The 18,987-nt window shown below is 36.8% G+C and overlaps 1 protein-coding gene across 9 annotated transcripts in view; it reads left to right on the forward strand.

The window, feature by feature from the left end:
* Positions 1–18,987, forward strand: part of LOC113683474 (1-phosphatidylinositol 4,5-bisphosphate phosphodiesterase beta-1) — a 40,153-nt gene that overhangs the window by 11,065 nt on the left and 10,101 nt on the right. For 2 of the 9 annotated variants that reach the window (XM_089193358.1, XM_089193363.1), the window contains exons 9-31: positions 518–664; positions 1,137–1,294; positions 1,721–1,800; positions 1,997–2,081; positions 2,440–2,530; positions 3,268–3,398; positions 4,155–4,248; positions 4,631–4,715; positions 4,827–4,899; positions 5,485–5,536; positions 5,932–5,983; positions 6,164–6,266; positions 7,422–7,586; positions 8,563–8,662; positions 9,185–9,289; positions 9,948–10,045; positions 10,555–10,699; positions 11,490–11,729; positions 13,719–13,760; positions 16,423–16,469; positions 17,264–17,329; positions 17,429–17,553; positions 17,982–18,051. In XM_089193358.1, the coding sequence (XP_089049484.1) occupies positions 518–664; positions 1,137–1,294; positions 1,721–1,800; positions 1,997–2,081; positions 2,440–2,530; positions 3,268–3,398; positions 4,155–4,248; positions 4,631–4,715; positions 4,827–4,899; positions 5,485–5,536; positions 5,932–5,983; positions 6,164–6,266; positions 7,422–7,586; positions 8,563–8,662; positions 9,185–9,289; positions 9,948–10,045; positions 10,555–10,699; positions 11,490–11,729; positions 13,719–13,760; positions 16,423–16,469; positions 17,264–17,329; positions 17,429–17,553; positions 17,982–18,051 (2,354 nt within the window). Of the gene's footprint in view, positions 1–517; positions 665–1,136; positions 1,295–1,720; positions 1,801–1,996; positions 2,082–2,439; positions 2,531–3,267; positions 3,399–4,154; positions 4,249–4,630; positions 4,716–4,826; positions 4,900–5,484; positions 5,537–5,931; positions 5,984–6,163; positions 6,267–7,421; positions 7,587–8,562; positions 8,663–9,184; positions 9,290–9,947; positions 10,046–10,554; positions 10,700–11,489; positions 11,766–13,718; positions 13,761–16,422; positions 16,470–17,263; positions 17,330–17,428; positions 17,554–17,981; positions 18,052–18,987 lie in introns of all 9 variants that reach the window. The other 7 variants (XM_089193359.1, XM_089193364.1, XM_089193360.1 and 4 more) reach the window with 5 other exon arrangements.

The raw sequence follows: 18,987 nt of genomic DNA on the forward strand, positions 1-18,987 counted from the left end.
AAGACTAAGTGTAGTGCCTTAGAAAAACAAACACAATGATTATTAATTGCAAAGAAGTAATTACAGTAGTTAATTGTCTTTGTTCATGGCTTTTTTTTTTGCATAGCTTAGTTTTCACACCCTGGTAGCTTTTAACCTTTGTTAATTAGTCATACATTGTGAGTGAGATTTTTCCCCCATCCAATGAAGTATAGGTGACAGAGTGTCAGAGTGTCTTCCAAAAGATCTCAATAGTAGTTTATTTTTTTTGGTGTTTTTTCTGACCAGCCACCTTGGAATTAAAATGCTACAGCCTTTTACATGACTGCTTAAGACATGGCACTAATTCAAATGACCTCCCAATACTACTCTTTTGCTGCAAAATTATTTTAGTCGTCAAGGGAATGAAAATGGTTGCAGTTTGATGCACTGTGCCTTTATGTTGAAAGCTATGACATTTTCTTGTGCTCATCTATGTTGATTTTCTGTTTTGGCAGGATTTTGTAGTTTAATGGAAGGAATGTTTTTCTCTTTTTAGGCCACTTTTCTGTTCAAGGACTCACAAGATATCTTATGAGCGATGACAATTTCATCATCAACCATGATCGCTTGTCATGTTATCAAGACATGACACAGCCCCTATCACATTATTTCATTAATTCATCACACAACACATATCTAACAGGTGATTAAAAACTGCTCTGAAATATATCCTCACTTGCTAATTAACCTAAGCAACTTATTTGACATTTTACACCTTTTGGATATTACTTTGTTCAATTTGGCAAATGCACCTTTCAATGACAAAGGGAGATGTGCACAGGTGGCCAATGGTTAGTGCGGTGGACTGCAGGAGGAGAGGTCTGGGTTCAAGACCTATGCAGGCTATTGTGTTGTGTTCTTGGGCAAAAACACTTCGCTTTAGACCATAGAGCTTCAGAAAATTGTCAGGGAAGCCTAACGAAATGCTGTGGGGGCAACCTTGTGATGAACTTGCATCCCATCCAGGGAACCTGGGACTAGCTCCGCCTGGTTGGGCCACTAGGCTCAAGTTCAGACTGACCAATACCTAAATTAGTTTGCCTGAATTATTATCACTACCTTGCACAATTAGGACCAGCCTCTAGGTCATAGAAAATTTGAAATTTCTTTCTTAGGTCACCAGTTGACTGGGAAATCATCAGTAGAAATGTACAGACAAGCGCTATTGGCTGGATGCCGCTGTATAGAATTGGACTGTTGGGATGGAAAAGACCAAGATCAAGAACCTGTCATCACCCATGGAATGACAATGTGTACACAGATCTCATTTAAGGTTTGCTAAACAGACTTAAGGACTTTCACTATCAGTATCTCAATTCTCCTCACGCCGTGATGAGTGCTAGCCTTGCACCCCTCTGCCCTGGGTTGAGTTTGTCATCAGTTCTTGCCTGTACTTCAAAGGTTTATCTTTGGGTCTACTGGTTTTCCTTCCACCAGAAAAACTAAAATTCCAGTTTTACTTGGAAACAGTGGACATGGAGAGTTACCTCATGGAAAGTCCAATGTGAAATATTGAACATAATTATTATCACTACTACTATTATAATTATTGTTATTATTTATTGGGCTGTATTGGCATGAATGAAGAGGTCTTTCTTTCAATGTTTTGCTTGCTTGTTTCTGTTGTGTAATTTTGGTTTTATTGCACCTGTATGAGAAATACCTGAAATCATGCTGTTTTTCATCTTTTTTATAACAGGATGTGATAGAAGCAATTGCAGAATGTGCCTTCAAGACATCAGAATACCCTGTTATTCTTTCCTTTGAGAATCATTGCAGGTAAAATGAATGCTAAGCCAGCTTCTTATCTAAATCATTGCTTGTTTTTTAAAGTGATCAAAGCTGATGTTATGAAGAAGAAAATTTTTAACTTGAGCTCAACCACGTATTTCCCTTGAAGTCGACTTGAAAGTCATTTAACACTGCTTATCATCTATATCTGTGCAAGATATGCATACTTTCTTGTTTCTTTCAGTCCTAAGCAGCAAGCTAAGATGGCAGCATACTGTGTCAGCATCTTTGCTGATATGCTTCTCAACAAACCCTTAGATGATTTCCCAGTAAGTGTGTCCTAGTTTATTTTTGGTTTGCAGTATAATTTTCTAGGGACAGTGACTTCCTCTGTAAATTGATAAGAAAGTTTTCAGAGAGAGCCAATTATGAAGTAAGCTACATCCTCAAAACTCAGCAGGAGAATTCTGTACAGCTTCAGAAAAATTCTCCAATATCTGCTCTGTAATGAGCACCCCTTTTGGTTTATGGTAGAATCTTTTCAAATTATCCTTTTCAGATTTGTCTTTTGTATTTCTTGTTGATGATTTCTGTCGGTAACTAAACCACAGTAGTGCTGCATATAGACGGTTTTATCTGGAAACATTACTCATCTCACATCTCTGTTCCTTTTTGTGTGATTCACAGTTAGAAGAAGGAAAAGGCCTTCCACCTCCAAAAGCACTGTTAAGAAAGATTGTGATTAAAAACAAGAAAAGGCCATCAAAACGTGAGGAAGGTAACCTCAGATATTTTGCATTTCTACACTGAAGTGTGCACTTTTGGTTAAATTTGCATCAATTATTTTAAGTAATAAATCTGTGAGGTATTTTATATTCATTCAGTGGAACATCATAAGCAATTTAACTGTTCTGGGATGCTTAAAATTAAAATATTTCTCCAGGGAATGAGAGGTGATATTGGTGTTAACCATAAAAATTACAATTTCCTAGATGGTGATTGGTTTAAAAAAAAAACTCGTATTTTCCACTAATTCACTTGCCGAGTTGTTACCGGACAGTTTGTTATTGGAAAATTCAATAAGCCAATCACATTCAAAGTTGTAGTTTAAGTCAACCAATTACATTCATAGTTGTAGTTTGAGTCAACCAATTACATTCATAGTTGTAGTTTAAGTCAACCAATTACATTCATAGTTGTAGTTTGAGTCAACCAATCGGACTTCGTCAGTCTTTTGGTGCAAATTTTTCCTTTCTTTCATAACTTGGCTATTCTCTTTTTCTCGGAAATGGTAATGATTAAGATTAATTGGTAATAAGACTTTGTATCGTCCAACTCGGTGTGTAATCATACTCATGATAACACAATCGCACGATCAGACAGCGGGAGTCCAATTTGCTTATCACTCGTATTGATTAGAGACCGAATTGGATGCCTTTCAGACCTATTAGCATAGCTTACAAAATGCTTCCTTCAGTTCGTACTGTAACACAGTTTCTGGTATCTTTATTGCAGTAGGTGTGGATGTCGAAAAGACCCCCATAGACACCACTGCAGTGATCAGCAGTGACACAAAGGTGGAAAAAGTTGATGGAGAGATAACTGAGAACGGAGGCAGTGTTATTAACGAGGAGGATGTCAGCAAAGTGAGTAGATCTCCTTAGAGCAAAATTGTGTTCAAAAAGGTACTGATTTAACACCAGACGTAGAATCAAAATGTGTAATTGCACAATAAATACAATCAACAATGAATATTCCTAAGAATGGAAAAAAGCATTCAGAGATGAAAATACAAATTGAGTAAAAAAAACAAACTTGAAAATTATACAAAATACCTTACTCTCACAGTGTTTCTCTCCACCCGAGGGTATAAATGGCGAATTTTCAGAGATGCGTGATTAAATACAGGGGGGGTAACCTTGGGATGGACTGACGTCTCATCCAGGGGAAGGGGGGACAGTAACGCTCCAAGTCGTTTCATGCTAAAAGGAAACCAGAATAAGCTGTGGCTGGATGGGTCACTTGGCTTAACCCTTTACACCCCAACATCAGTATGCATATTCTCCACGCTGTTTTTATACATTCCTAAGGTGCTGACAAGGAGAATTTGTTTGCCAATCGAAAGGTTTCTTCCCTGGTGACCATTTTCTCAATTCTCATGACTGTAATGTGTGATTCAGGGGTGATATTGTAAGGAGAAATTAGATTCTAGTCACTCTTAAGGTTTGAAAGGGTTAAATACAGACTTAAACTGTTTTTCCTTAATCATCAGTTGCATGTGCACATGCATTAAGCTGTCTTTTCTTTTTTTCTGAAGTGGTACTAGTTTAATGGGGTTGCTATACGTGGGCTTTTCCTAAATATATTGATTTGAAGTTTGATTTCCTCTGAAATTAACGCAGGCAGATCAAGAGGAGGTTGCCCCAGAGGTTGAACTTTCTGCTCTTGTGAATTACATCCAGCCCGTCCATTTTAAGAGCTTTGAGACTTCTGAAAGTGAGTACACTTTTTACAAGTTGAACAAGGACAGTTTTAAGCTAGTAACGTTCATGGCTTAGTAGCGAGGGGAGGGAAGGGGGGGTTTATGGATCTGTTTGTATTACAGTAAAATTTACCTGATTCCTCCCATAAGGCTCTGAGACACGCCCCCTCCATCGGCAGTCAATTTTCTATAGCCCCCCCCCCCCATACTCTGTTAGTGACAACTGATCCCCCCCTCTGTTCCTCCTGAAAACTATGTGATCCCCTCAAAATACTTGGCCCCTCCCCTCTCCTTCCCCCCAAGCCTAAATATTGACTGGTCTCTGAACAAAGAAACTTGGAAAAAGATCTGACTTTCAAATTTTGTCAAATGACATTTTTTTAATCCATTTTGCAGAGCTGAACAGAAGTTATGAGATGTCCTCTTTTGTGGAGAATAATGCAACAGCCCTACTCAAAGAAAGCCCAGTGGAATTTGTCAAGTATCCTTTAATAAACATTACTGAATGATAATTTAATCGGATTTAATGAATAATTTGCCTGTTTATTTGTAAGGTTTCCTTTAAAACAGTGTTCTTCTTAACTTCAACCAGTTACAATAAGCGTCAGTTGAGTAGAATTTATCCCAGTGGCACAAGAGTTGGATCAGCAAATTACATGCCCCAGGTAAATAAAAATAAAGCATATTCTTCTATCTACAGTCGACTCCCGTTATTGCGGACACTATCGGGGTGGCGGGGAGGGGGGAAGAGATGTAATGTTCGTAATAGCGAGAGTTTGTAATAGCGGGGTACGACAAAAAATTGAATTGTTCTGTCTCTAACATATGAAATAATATGTCCATACGCAAACATAAAGTTTCCAACGTGGCCTCACGAACCGGAAAAAAAGATCCGGCCTCAAGCAGGAAATTCTCATGTTCGCACACGATTGAAGAATGGTTTCTTTATTTTACTTTATTGTAATGTCGCTTTATATTATATGAGTGAGGATTTTGGACGAAGTACTAAAGTGTCCGCCATAGCGAAAGAACAAATAATTGAAATGTTGCGCGGGAGGGGCATGAAAGTGTCCGCATTTCCTTAATAGCAAGAGTCCGTAATAACGGAGAAGGGCTAACACTAAAAACGTCAACTCAGCAGATTAAACCAGACAATTTTGTTTTTTCCAATAGCTGCTAATTTCAATGTCATTTTAGGGTAGAACTTGGTTCTCAAATGTTCCTGTTTCTTTGATTTTTTTCGTGTGCAGATTTTTTGGAATGCAGGATGTCAGTTAGTTGCTCTTAATTATCAAACTTTAGGTGAGTTGAATTTCCTTTTCTCCCCGAGACCTTGGTCACAAGCAAACAACAAAAACATGATAGAAAATGTTTTCCAATTTTTTTGTGTATATCACGGTTTATATAAATGACTAACATCATTAACTTAGGTGCAAGAAGTTTCATAGTTCCTAAACTCAAGTTTTCTTGTAACCATGTTTAGTAATTTGCATTTCAAAGTGCAGAAGGCGTTTGCATTTTCTTGATTGCCATTGCCATTGGTAAGCAGGGGATTGTGACAAATGGTACTTTGCTAAAGTATCAGTCTCACTATAGGATGACAACGAGAATAAAGCAAGAGAAACTTGGCACATGAATTTGTTTGTTAGGAACATTCTTTTGAATGTAAGAAATTTATTTCTTGGTTTCTTCGATAGACTTACCCATGATGTTGAATCAAGGAATCTTTGAGTACAATGGCCGTTGTGGGTAAGTTGAGATTGGTGAATTGGATTAAGGATTTGGGAAGAAGATATTTTGTCTTAATCGAATACACACAGTCCCATTTAATTTCGCTAAACGTAGACGAATGTGCCTTCTGGATTACACTTAATGTGATGAGTCAAGTTTTGTTAATTGTCAGTTTGTTTTATGTTGTCACTCTTAAAGGTACATATTAAAGCCCAGCTTTATGTGTCGGGCTGATAAATCATTTGACCCATTTGCTGAGTCAACAGTGGATGGGATTATTGCTGGTGCAGTCACTGTTAGGGTAAGGAACAACAGAAAGGCCTTGAGGCAGTTCAGATCTTCTCAAGCAAAATGTTAGTTAAATTTCATTCATAGGGTATCCATTGGGATATAGCGTTGTGCAGTGACCTTAGAAATTTAGACTCAGGTTCCCATGAAGGAAAAGAATCAAAATTTTGAGTAATTTTTTGCTGCCTGCAAAACTACCTTCGACTAGAGGAGGAATATTGCCTCTTTCATGAATGTGAAAGTGGTAATTTTAAACCAAGACGAAAAGAGGATTTTAGAGGATAAAGAAGATTGGTCCTTTAATTCCTAGAAGTGATCAACACGAAACTTCTCCCTATAATATCCTTACATTATCCAGCAAACAGGTGATGAAAATATTAAAACTTATCAGGTAGAGGTTGTTAACTTGATCCAACACAAAATTCTCATAACTAAATTTACAAGGAAATGGGTTAGCAGGGAATTTAAAGGGTCAGAGCGGATTCCGGGATCAAATTTCAGTATCTGGACAACTGCTCACCTACCCCTCCCCTTACTCAACAACAGTCAATTGACAACAAGGTAAGGTTAATGTTGAGTTAGGGGTGGGGTAGGTGGGCAGTTGCCCAGATACTGATATTGATCCGGATTCCGGTTCCAATAACTTCTGTTGCTGGGTGATTATCCATGCAACCTTCACCATCATCTTCATAATTTTATTGGCCTTTTGAACAATATAAAGAAAAATTTATACAGAATTATAATTTATAAAAAGGCGAGAAGACCCAGGAAGCCACTGAGTTTATGGGGGAAGGCCACCTCCCTTACAAAATTATATTAAAAAAAGAATAAAAGCTGCAAATGTGCGGCTCGGCCAATTCAGTGATCTTTAAACTAAAATATTCTTGCATTTTCATCTTAAAGCAAGAAGATTTGACGAACGAGAGGCTGAAGCAGAAAGAGAGTTCCAAATTTTAGAACCTTTGTAGAGAATTGTAAATTGTTTGGAATTTGTACGACGCAAATTCGATCAACAATCACTGGCTGTTCTGGTACCATAGCAGTGAATTTGGCTTTTTGTCACTTAAAGATTGAGAGGCAATGGGGGCATCTGACCTATGTGCTTGAAAAAGACTGCGCATGGTATATGATTCTGAATCAGACTCACGTTTTTTTTCTTTCATTTCAGGTTATCTCTGGGCAGTGGCTCACAGAAAAGAAAGTTGGCACATATGTTGAAGTAGATATGTATGGCTTACCAGCGGACACTGTCAGAAGAAAGTACAAGACTAAGATAGTGCCAAATAACACTATCAACCCAGTTTATGATGAAGAACCTTTTGTGTTTAAGAAGGTAAATTATTTTCGTTAGGTTTTCTGAGGGTGCCTTACACCCCTTTGTAAAATTCAGTTACTTAGTATTATTTGGCTTTTCACGCATCGCGAATTATATCAAAAATTCTTTCATGTTCACGCGAAATTTGAAACCTTCGCATAAAAATTAGAAACCAAATTCACGAATTTAATTTTTACCATTCCTAGTCTTGACCAGTCTGATGCGACAAGTGATGACATGATGTCTTATCTTATTTGTTCGAGGACCATTAGCTATCTTGTTTATGACTTTTATCGATCTATATGAAGTTCACGTCCTGTCAAAACCCTGGTCAAAACTTAACCACAACCGTTCGAGAACAATACGTTTCAACTCATTAAAAAGCCGGAAATTCATCACGCAAAACAAAATGGTTCACGGATCACGTTTAATTCAGTTTCCATTCACGAGTCACGTTTAAGTCAAAAAATCAGTTCACGTGGACACAAAAAGATCTTAATATCTTTAATCACGATTCACAAATGAGGAAAAAATCAAATCACGATTCACGAGGTAAAAAATCGCCAAATCACGCTTCACGTAAAAGTATAGGGGACTCTCTTTTCAGTGACACAATCGGCTGCGCCTCAAGTGTCACCTTCTTGTTCTTATCCAGATTTGACGTCATCTGTGATCTTTAACCGAGCAGATTCATGGTAACATGGAATCTATTTGTTAACTCTTTAACTCCCAGAAGTGCAGTTAACATGTAACTTCTCCCTATAATATTCATACATTATCCAGCAAACAAATCGTGGGAATACTCAAACTCATCAGGTACTGGATATTACCTTGCTTGAACACCAAATTCTCGTAACCAATTTACAAGGAAATGTGTATCAGCTAGAGAGGAGAATTACCAATCAGATCTTGGGAGTTAAAGAGTTAAAAGTGATATTCTTCCCTTTTGGAAAGTCCCAACGGCAAAGTGGTTCACTCTTTGTTTATCTTCCAGGTTGTTCTACCCAGCCTAGCAGTTTTAAGAATAGCATTATATGAAGAAAGCGGGAAACTCATCGGCCAAAGAATACTTCCAGTAGTGGGTCTTAGTCCAGGTGAATTTCTGAGTAAATTGATACTTGAATAAAATTATTATATTTCAATCTCTGTGAACTGAAAGCATTCCTCTAACTGTGACGAGTCAAGTAATACAGCAATTTTCAATTCGTGTCGAAATAATCCGGGATTGTTTTGATTTTGCTTTACTTCGCTCTGTGATTAGTTCAGAAAACTTGCGCCACTTTCTCAACCAATCAGATTAAACTAAAACCTATCGCAATGTTTCACTCCCGTTTTCCCGCGCTTCAGGGAGTTGGCTTGTTTTCACTTCGAGTTCTCATTAGCTCCCCGTGATATTTTCCTTGTTTTGATTGGCTGTTGCGATCGCTATGGTCATGGTTTGGCGACAGTCAATCGAAAAGCTCTCTGAGTCGGTGATGATGTTTTGAATCCTTATGAAGAGAAGACACTGGTTGCAGTTAAGAACGTAGACAGCAAAATTAGTTAATAAAAAACTTTGTCGGAAATGTTCATTGTTCTATCCTAACAGGAAAACATCTTATATTTTTGATTGACAGGTTATCGTCATATTAAGCTACGTAATGAATCTAATCAACCTCTTTGTCTCCCCACATTATTCGTGCACATTGTTACAAAGGACTATGTTCCATCTGGATTTGAAGGTATGTTCTAAATTCCTTATTACTTTTTGCCCCGCTGCGTGACAATTTCCCGCGCAAAATTTCAAAGGAAAACTTAAGAAACAACCACTGTTTACTCAAAAAAGCAAAAGAAAAATTGAAACTTTAATAGAAATCTGTAGTAGGTAACGAAAGTAGGAACAATGTGAAACAACTTGGTTCTGACAGGCCGAAAGCACTCTACCAAGTCATTACAATGTTCGCACATGCGCAGACGTTCGACTGCTGTGTCACTTGAACGGCGTATCTCACGTTAGAGTTCTCTGCAGTTCAGTGGAAAAGCATCTGAGCGTGAAAGGGATTCGATTCCTTACTGGAAAATTATATTTTGGCTTTCTTCCAAGCTCGCGATGAGACGAAAAAAAATTATATTCATCTAAAAGAACGTTGTTGTATGTAAGACAGTTGGTGCAGAAGGAACAAGTTTATGACATTTCAGTTGACTATCCTAGCTTAAACATTACGCTTTACACTCAAACATTGCATGGAAAGGAGTGGTAACTTTTTTATGGTTGTAGTAGGCTTTGTTGATAGCACGAAATTGTGGTACGTTTGCTTCAGCCTCTGATAACAGAATCGCTTGTTCGAAGCTATTTAAGTAGATGCTGTTAACCAACAGATGAGCAATTTTTTCCCACAGATTTTGCAAATGCGTTGTGTGACCCCATTGCATATCATCAAGAAGAGAAAAGACAGCAACAGTTACAATCTTTGTTAGACGATGAGGAAATGGAAGAGGTAGGGGTTTGAAATATGGAATACTCTTAAATTGGAAACGACCGGGTCAATAGGATAAGCTTTGGGCAGGAGTATTCCATTTTGCTGTTTGTGGGAAAGATGACAAAGTCGTGAAGGTCCATGCAATTGTAAAAAGAGCACGGTTTTAGGTAAAACGGTTTTTTGTGTAAGCTTTGTGAAATAATTTTGAGAACGAAAGCTGAAGGCAAACTCAGTTATTTTAGCAGGGTTGTCACTTAAGTTTGAAGTAGGTGGTGTTGAGTCTAGAAATTTTTCTTTGATCTCTATTGTATTCTTAGACTCATCTTGAGTTGACGACAGAAGAAACCAGCTCAATAGAGCTGACCAGAGGGATTTGCTGGCCTTCAACGACTAGCTCTCACACATGTAAAATCTTGAATAAGAACCTTGCACTGCGTCAATCGTGAACGTAACTTTATTATAACGATCTCTTTATTAAACTGGAGATTAAAGTGGTTTACTAATCAGTAATATTTTAATCCTTCAAGGATGCAGCAGGACCCGAAGCTGTGGTAGAAGATGGTGGAAAGGCAACTGAAAACGCAAAAGCGAAGTCTGCACCAGGAAGAGAGACAAGGAAGTCAATATCAATAAAAGCAGAGAAAAAGTCAATAAAAAGAAATTGCACGAGTGGTGAGTGTAATGTTTTGTAAAAATGTTTTTGAATTGCCAAAGTAAGGGGATTGTAATAAGTTGGTGTGATTGGCAAATGTTTATGATGATAATGGTTGTTATTATTGTCGTTTTTCTCCTTATTGTAACTGTATTAGGAGGCAATTGCAATCATATCATATCTGTGTTAAACCATACAATTTCTAGTTTTAGTTTCTCTCGCAGTAAGTCGTTTTGCTGATAAGTCATTATTTTATATATGTATTTGTACTGCTGTGAAGGCTGTAAGTTAGATAACTCATTGGGTTAATTACGTCACCTTCGTTGAATAAAGAATATTGTTGTTGTTGTCTTAAAGGGCATTTGCGAACCAGGAAGTTTTTTTTTCCTGTAAACTGCATTTCCTCTAAGTGTTTTTCAGTAATATCATGACCTCTAGAACGCAGAAGAAGACTGGTGATAAGGCAACATGAATGATTTTTAGGTTAACATTGCATCCCAAAACGCTTGATGTTCCGTAAATAGTTTGAATATATATTTTTCCCGATATTTCAAGAACATATTATACGCGGAAGACACATCCTGTTTAACCCTTGAACTCATAAGAGTGACAAGCATCTAAGCTGAGGGAGTAGTGATACTCCTAGTCGCTTCATGCTATGGAAACCGGGTAAGATCCGGCTGTATGGGCCACTACTGGGTTCGAGTACAGACTTTACCAACCCAGTGTCCGAAAATGGTTGCTATTAAAAATAAAAAAACAAAACAAAGAAAACAAAAAAAACTAAATACTCTCCTTTAATATTCCTAGACTCACTCGTAGCTGAAATCAATCCTCTGAATCAAAGACGAGGCTCAGAAATGATTCTAAGAGAGGCATTGCGGCGAGACAGCTCCCGTGACAGTATTTCTGGCATCAAACCACTTCAGCCACAGAAGAGCGGCAACCCCCATGCCATCACGAGTCGTTCCCTTTCGCTCCAAGCAGCCCCTGTGACAGGAGAGAGGGGACCTTTTGCTAAAAGATCTAGGAGTACCAAAAAACGAGAAGGCAAGACGCAGTCTCTTATCTGTTTTACTGCTGAAGGTAAGTACCTGAAGGATCTCATGTGGCTGAGGACTTTTCAAGGGGCCTTATTTACGGCCCTATAATTTTGAGGACCTATCTTTTACGGACTTTTCTTTTCACGGACCTAACTGTATTTTTTTTTCTGGTAGAGAAATAGTTGGGACTGGAAAGTTTGAAACTTTTCTCCTTTTTTCTTGCTCAAAATGTTTTTGATCTGTTATCATATTCGGCTTAGGAAAAAATTAATGAGTTCCAGGAATCTTTGAAAGTTATACCAGCAAATAAACATACCCGGTATGGGATGACATTTATTCAGTTTTAGACCCTGAAAGTCAATTATTGCGCATGAAACGAAGAAATTCCATCATTTACCTTTGTTAAAAACTACTGTGGCTAGTACTTAAAATGCTCTTTTAAAAATTCTTATCGTTTCTAGTCGTTCAAAAAACTGGAGTTTCAAATTGTAACCAGCAAAGTTTTCAACATTAATGTTAACCCCCCTATGGGACCTAAACCATTAAAACAAAAGAAAAATAACCTTTTGAGTGAACATGATATTATTTAATCAGAAGGACTCGAACCAGTCTCTTTTCAAAAAATGTGATAAATTTGAGGCCTCAAATCCACATGGGAACCATCGGGTAGGTAGATTCATTGTTTATTTTATTCATTAATAAATAATTATTAAAGCTGTGATCCTAACAATTAACATTATTTTAACCTACTCACATTTCGGACTACTAATACCATGAATTAATTTAAAAAGTTATTTACTTTAACTATCTGATTAATGAAATGGAGTTAACCGATATAGAGCGCTTTTCGATTGAGTGTCGTTAAACCGAAACGAAAATAAACGCAACGACCAATCAAAGAAAAGGAAAGTACTTTCAACAGCCAATGAGAACTCCATAGCCCAACTACTTAAAGCGCGGGAAAACTCTTGCAACTAATGCCCCATTCACACCAAAGCTTAAACATGTTTAAAAGTTGTTTTGTTAAACACAGTTTAATTTTTTTTTTCTTCATAGAAACTATTTAACCGAATATTTTTGACTTGAATGTAGCACATTGGAAATGCTAGTTAGCAAGTACTTGAATCCAATGGAAAATCAAGTTTTTCAGTTCTCTGTTTATAATTTTCATTCAATGAAAACCAGTTTAACAAAACATGTTTTGCTGGTGTGAATGGGGTATAAGTCGTGATTGGTTTTAGGTTTACATCTAATTGGCTGAGAGAGTGACACGAGTTTTTTTGGACCAATCACAGAATGAAGTGATGCAAAACCAATGCAATCTCGGATGAATTCTGACACTCAGTAGGAAATCGCGCTATTTCTGGTAGTGAGTGTTATGTTAAAGCAAATTTTAATCTAAAATTATCATCTCCAAGCACAGAATGATTTATCTTATCTCCTCTGGAAAAATCGTTAACATTTTAAAACTAGTAATTCTTGTCTCAGTAAATAGATGATGATGACGTTAATAACAATAATAATAATAATGACATTGACAAACTGTATAATCATTATTCTTCTAATACTGCACTTGCACCCAGAGATGTAAAATGTGCACTAACATCATCGGAGAAAGACTATTGCATTTCCGAGAGCGGTTTGGCCTTCGTTTCTCGGCAGAACATTTTTTTCCTTGTAAAGAAGAAAACAGCTGTTTCCCTTTCTGTCTCTCTCTTTTTATACGTAGAGCATTTGCAATTTTTTTTTCAATTGAAATAAGAAAGAAATTGCTGTAGTAGAGAACACTTGCGCAATTGTTATTTTCGCGTAGCTCCCAGTGCGCATTTTTTTAGTTGTTGCCCCACGTCTTCCCTCCCCTCCCCTCCCCTTTCACTTCCCTTCCCCTCCCCTCCCCTCTCCCCTCCTCCCGTCAAAGATATGATGGCCCTTCCCTTGCCGTTTTATATCAAGTATATTATTCAAATTCTAAATTCAGGATAATGTTTGTTTTCAGGGAGTAGTATAAGGGAAGAAAACATGGCATTCCGACATTTTTGTAGGTGCCCATTTATTTTTGAATAACCCAATTTGTTTTTCACTATCATCTGTACCACATATAGAGTGCTTTTCGATTGAGTGTCCAAAGTAATCACAAAAACGAATCAGAAGAAAGGAAAAAACATTAAGAGCCAATGAGAACTCGGAGTAAAAACAACCAAACTGCCCAAAGCGCGGGAAAACGCGGGCGACCAAGTTGTGATTTGTTTTGGTTTCGCATCTGATTGGTTGAGAGAGTGGCGCGAGTTTCCGGGCCAATCACATAGCGAAGTAAGGCAAAACAAATGTAATCTCGTTTTTGCTTTCGACACTCGGTTGGAAATTTCTGTCTCTAATTTACCCTTTGAAAGTTCATTTAAATAATGATAACTGATCACATGAAACTTATTTAAAAGTCTAATTAACCTTCCAGTAACTTAATTTGTTAACATTTTTGTAACCTTTTTGTTGAACTCAGGCTAAAAATAATTATATTGACTGTTTGTTGTCTGGAAGGTTCCGGGTGTCACTGGTTAACCTTTCAATTATATACGTACAAGTAGGTAGAGGTGACCCATTAGAGTGCATTTCAAACGAATGTTGCAAAACTAAAGTTGATAAAACGTGAAATCTTGTGTGTTTCATTTACACACATAATGAAATATTAAGATATAGACTTACTTTGATTTCCACCTCTGCCCATACTAAATAAGACGATCTTGTGTCTCAGTGAAATAACAGGTTCTTTAACAATCGCTAAATTATAACAATCAGTAAATGTTTGATGGCCTTGTAAATGACCATAATGCAAAATGAGAATTTGATAAAACGGGCTCTGAATATCGTAATTGCAAACAGTGAAAGTTTTTTTGTATTAACACTTAATCTGCAAAGTGTGGTTGACTGGCAAGTCGCTTCAAAACTGTTCTGCAACACATTATTCCATCTGTAACTTTTCACGTTATCTTTTTTAATATAATATCAATTGAAACCATTTTGAAATCCTGCAAATTGTTCCAACATGTCCCACGACTTTTACCTTAGTATGTCTTGGCCTTTATCTTTTTGAAACTGAATGCTGCAGTTAGGTTGAATCATTATAGATAGATTTGTTATACAATGAGCCTTTTTAAAGGATTCTCGTTCCTTACCGACATACAGCCTTAAATGCAACAATCGTTTCACATGACAACTAACAGGATAAGATAAAATTTCAATTTTTTTTGACAACCAAAAATTGTGTACTTTGTAGAAACAATCATTTATACTGTTGAGTAAGGTTTTCAAACAGAGGTGACGATAATTTCGTATCCTTAAGTAGCAAAAAAACTGATTTATGTTACTATCTGTGGAGAAAGTATATTGAGGGGTTCCAAAAGGGAAAAAACGATTCTTTTACAGCCAAATAATCTTGGAAAAACTGGGGTCTTTGTAGAGGGTGGGAAGGGGGCTAAGGTTTTTAAGAAAATCTCCATTGGAAGGGTGGTGGGGGGGTATTTGTATTTGCCATGGTAAGGGTCGGGTAGGGCGTCACTGATCTACCAATACGTAGTCACAGCCACTTGCACTCCGTCTCTGTTTTTTAACCCTTTAATTCCCAAGATCTGATTGTTAATTCTCCCCTCAAACTGTTTCACATCTCCATGTAAATTAGTTAGGAGAATTTGGCGTTAGATCCAGATGACAACTTCTACTTGATAAGTTTGAGAATTCTCATTACCTGTTTGTTGGATAATGTATGAATACTATCGGGAGAAGTTACATGTTGGTCGCTTGTGGGAGTTGAAGGGTTAAAACTATTTGAAGCTGGGATGGCAAGCAATGTCATTTTCAGACACCCTCTTTGTCATCCATTTTAAAAGATGTATTGAGCACTCTTGCATAGGAGAATATGTTTTTTAAAATATATTGTGTGACAACGTTAGGGGACTTAGGCAGTCAAGACGGCAATGCCAAGGAAGACTGGGATTAAGTAACGAATAAATATTTTTAATTAAATTTTGCGAATGCCTGGATGTGTTCACCGTCTCTTTCGGAGCCACACCTCAACTTCAGCCCAACGTGTGGGAGGAGCACTGGGTGCCAATGGAAACTCAAGTGATTAGCCGTGGAAGTTTCCGTTCTCAGACCGCGCGAGTTTTGGTGATTTCACATTGGTATTTTGCAGAGAACAACCAAGAACTGTAAAAAGTTTAAAAACGCACATGCGGAGCTCTTGTTCTGTCCATTGATCTATTGTTATTGCCACGTCCAAATTGCAGTTCTCGTTGCTGTCGTCGTCGGGGTTTGCTTTAGGTCCAGCGGAAACCTGAATAGGCCATTTTACAGTTATGTGCTTAGTTGCGAAGCCTTTGATTTGGAGTGAGGCTGAAGGTGACCTTGTTGTGATAGAGACCAGTATCTAGTTAGCGTGATAACAAAGTAATTTCCATTTGAAAAACAGCAAGATTTGTATCGTAGCAAGGTTACCCATAGCCTCACTCCTGTTCAAAGGCTTGAAAACCAAGCATGCAACTGTAAAACGTACAATTAAATCTCAGTATTAGAAATTGTCATTACTTTAGTGCTTGTTTCTCAGCTGTTTTCTTCTATGTTCCCCCAAATGCTCTTTCTAGTGTGGTATGTTTGATTAATAAAATGTATTTTTGTTTCACTGAGAGAGGTAATTTACTGAATTTCAGACACCAAAGTAGAACCTGCATCCGTCAGAGAACTGAAGGAACGCAAGGTGAGAAATATCTTTTATTTTGAATAGAAAATTTTACTATTCGTTTCAAAAATAGTTTCACCTCTTGACAGGTTTGAGACATCTGATGTTGAAAATCACGAAGCAGTTCAACAAAGATCTGAGTTATCTCTCTCCCTTGTACACGAGAACAGCAACTTTCTGTAATGCCAGTTCTTTTTCATGTAAATATGATTGAACATACTCCAAAATAAATAGAGATTTGTGATCTATAAGTTGTTTTCCAGAACACACATCATATCATCCTCCAGTCTAGAAAGTTACAGAAAAATGACAGATTCTTTTTTCAAAAGGAAGCATTTGACATCTTGACAGATGCGTCTTCCTAGTCGGTCATACATCAGTGTGAAAGAAATTTGTTGTTGTAATCGTCACTTTTCAGAGTTATCATGATAGATATACAGCTATTTATCTCGTAAGGTAATCTGAGTATCTGGTAATGAATGTTAATAATTGAAATAAATAATTAAAGGAATTAGCACATCAAACTCGCGATGTATCGTCCTCACAGTGATGCTTTCCCAGATTTCCCTGAAATCCTGAGTTTAAGGAACCGTGATTTGAAAACTACCCACAATACCTTTAGGGGTTGTCGCATGCACTTTAATACTCTTTGCCGGCCTCTCTCTGTATATAGTCAGGATTTTCAATATTTATTTGCCAAATGATTTGAAATTAGGGACAAGAAACTTATTGTTTACCCTAGTCCGTTATTTCTTATTATAATCCTCTTCTGTTTGTTCTGCCTTGGAGCTCATTTCTATTTTATTCATCAGCCATTTTTAAAACTGAACCAAAAACACCAGAAAGAAATGGACATCTTGGTCAAAAGACACGAGAAGGTAAGAGAGCTTTAAAAGTTTATAAGGGTGTATTGTTGAGTGATACCAAATTAACCATTCTAAGAATTTAGCCTAAGATGTTGTTTTTTTTTACCTCAGGATAAAGACAAACTTCAAAAGAATCACCTACTGGAGCAGGAGAAGACGATCAAAGACCTAGATAAGGAGAAAGTGTCTTCCAAGAAAAAAAGTGACAAAGAACTCAAGAAGGCGGAGAAGAAAGGGTAAGCAACTTGTCGAATAGAAAATACGAAGGAAGTATTATTATTGTTATTATCATTATTATAATGATAATAATACTACATATAGAGAATAGTGCATTTCGCGCTCGCTCATTGGCTGGTTTGGAAGCGATAAGCAAATGCTATTCACCTCCGAGCAGCAAATGAGACAAAATCACTGGTCAGGAGTTAAATTTCTGACCAATTTTCATTGCATTGAAATATATAAACCAATTTTTTGGTATTTGTGTGGTATATACTAAAGCAGTTATTATTTAGCATTTTTTATTATTGTTGTTGTTAATTATTCGTATTATTATCATTATATATTATTATTGTTGTTGTTGTTATTATCGTTATTATTATTATTATTATTATTATTATTATTATTATTATTATTAGGTAATTCTGTTCTGTTGGCTCCTTTGCAGAAATTATGAAGAAAGTTACCGCAAGGGAGTTGAAGGCCTGAACAACCTGGCTCAAAGTCATGAAATTAAGGTAAAGAAACCATTAAACCCCAGCAAAGAAGGATGATGAAAACAAAATTGGATTTGACAGGAAAAATAGTTGAATTAATTCAGATAATTTGTGAGAAATGATTTCAAAATATCTGTTGATCAAGTAAACACAAAATCATGGAAATTATAAATTTCAAATCATATACCCAAAAATTTTCAGAAATTGAAAGATATTTACTAAAAGTTCTTAGAACTTCCTGGAAAGTCTCAGAAACTACCCAAGTTAGTCTTGCAAATAACCAAACGTACGAATATATCATGAAATTAAATTTTTCTGACAATTTCTAGACATACTACTTAGTGTTATCAGATACTCCCACCCCGTTTCAAATATTTCTTTTAAGGCACCATATATATTCCTTGGAATTTTTTCATAGAAATCCAATGCCCTTGATCAGAAAATCAGTTCAAGTGTATGATATTGAAATTTCCCAGACGTTTCTCGAAATTTTCCCTTAAAATTTCACAAAAATTCTTTGTGATATTCTTGTAAATATTCCTAAACGTTCGTAGAATTTATTATCAAAATTAGCCGTAATTTCTAGATATGTTTGTATGCATTCTCAGAAATGTTTGTTGTCCAAGAAGTATTTCGAAATGTTCCTAAAAATCTCCTGACGTTTGAAGAGATATCCCTAAAGTTTACCAGCATTCCTAAACACATTTCCGTAATTTCACAATAATTCTAAGGCGCAATCCTACAAATCTCAAAACACATTCTTGTAGCAAAGCATAGCTGGCACAGTTCCTCAAAATGGACGTTTTTATGCTAGAGACATTAAAGTTGTCTAAGATGTTAAAGTCGTCTCGAGACGACTTTAACGTCTTAGACAACTTTAACGTCTCTAGCATAAAAACGGCCAATATTACGTAGAATTTCTTAAGAACGTCTTCCTTAAAAAAATTCTTAGAATGT

Source organism: Pocillopora damicornis, chromosome 14 (genome assembly GCF_964200805.1).
Source record: "Pocillopora damicornis chromosome 14, jaPocDami1.2, whole genome shotgun sequence".
Lineage (NCBI taxonomy): Eukaryota > Metazoa > Cnidaria > Anthozoa > Scleractinia > Pocilloporidae > Pocillopora > Pocillopora damicornis.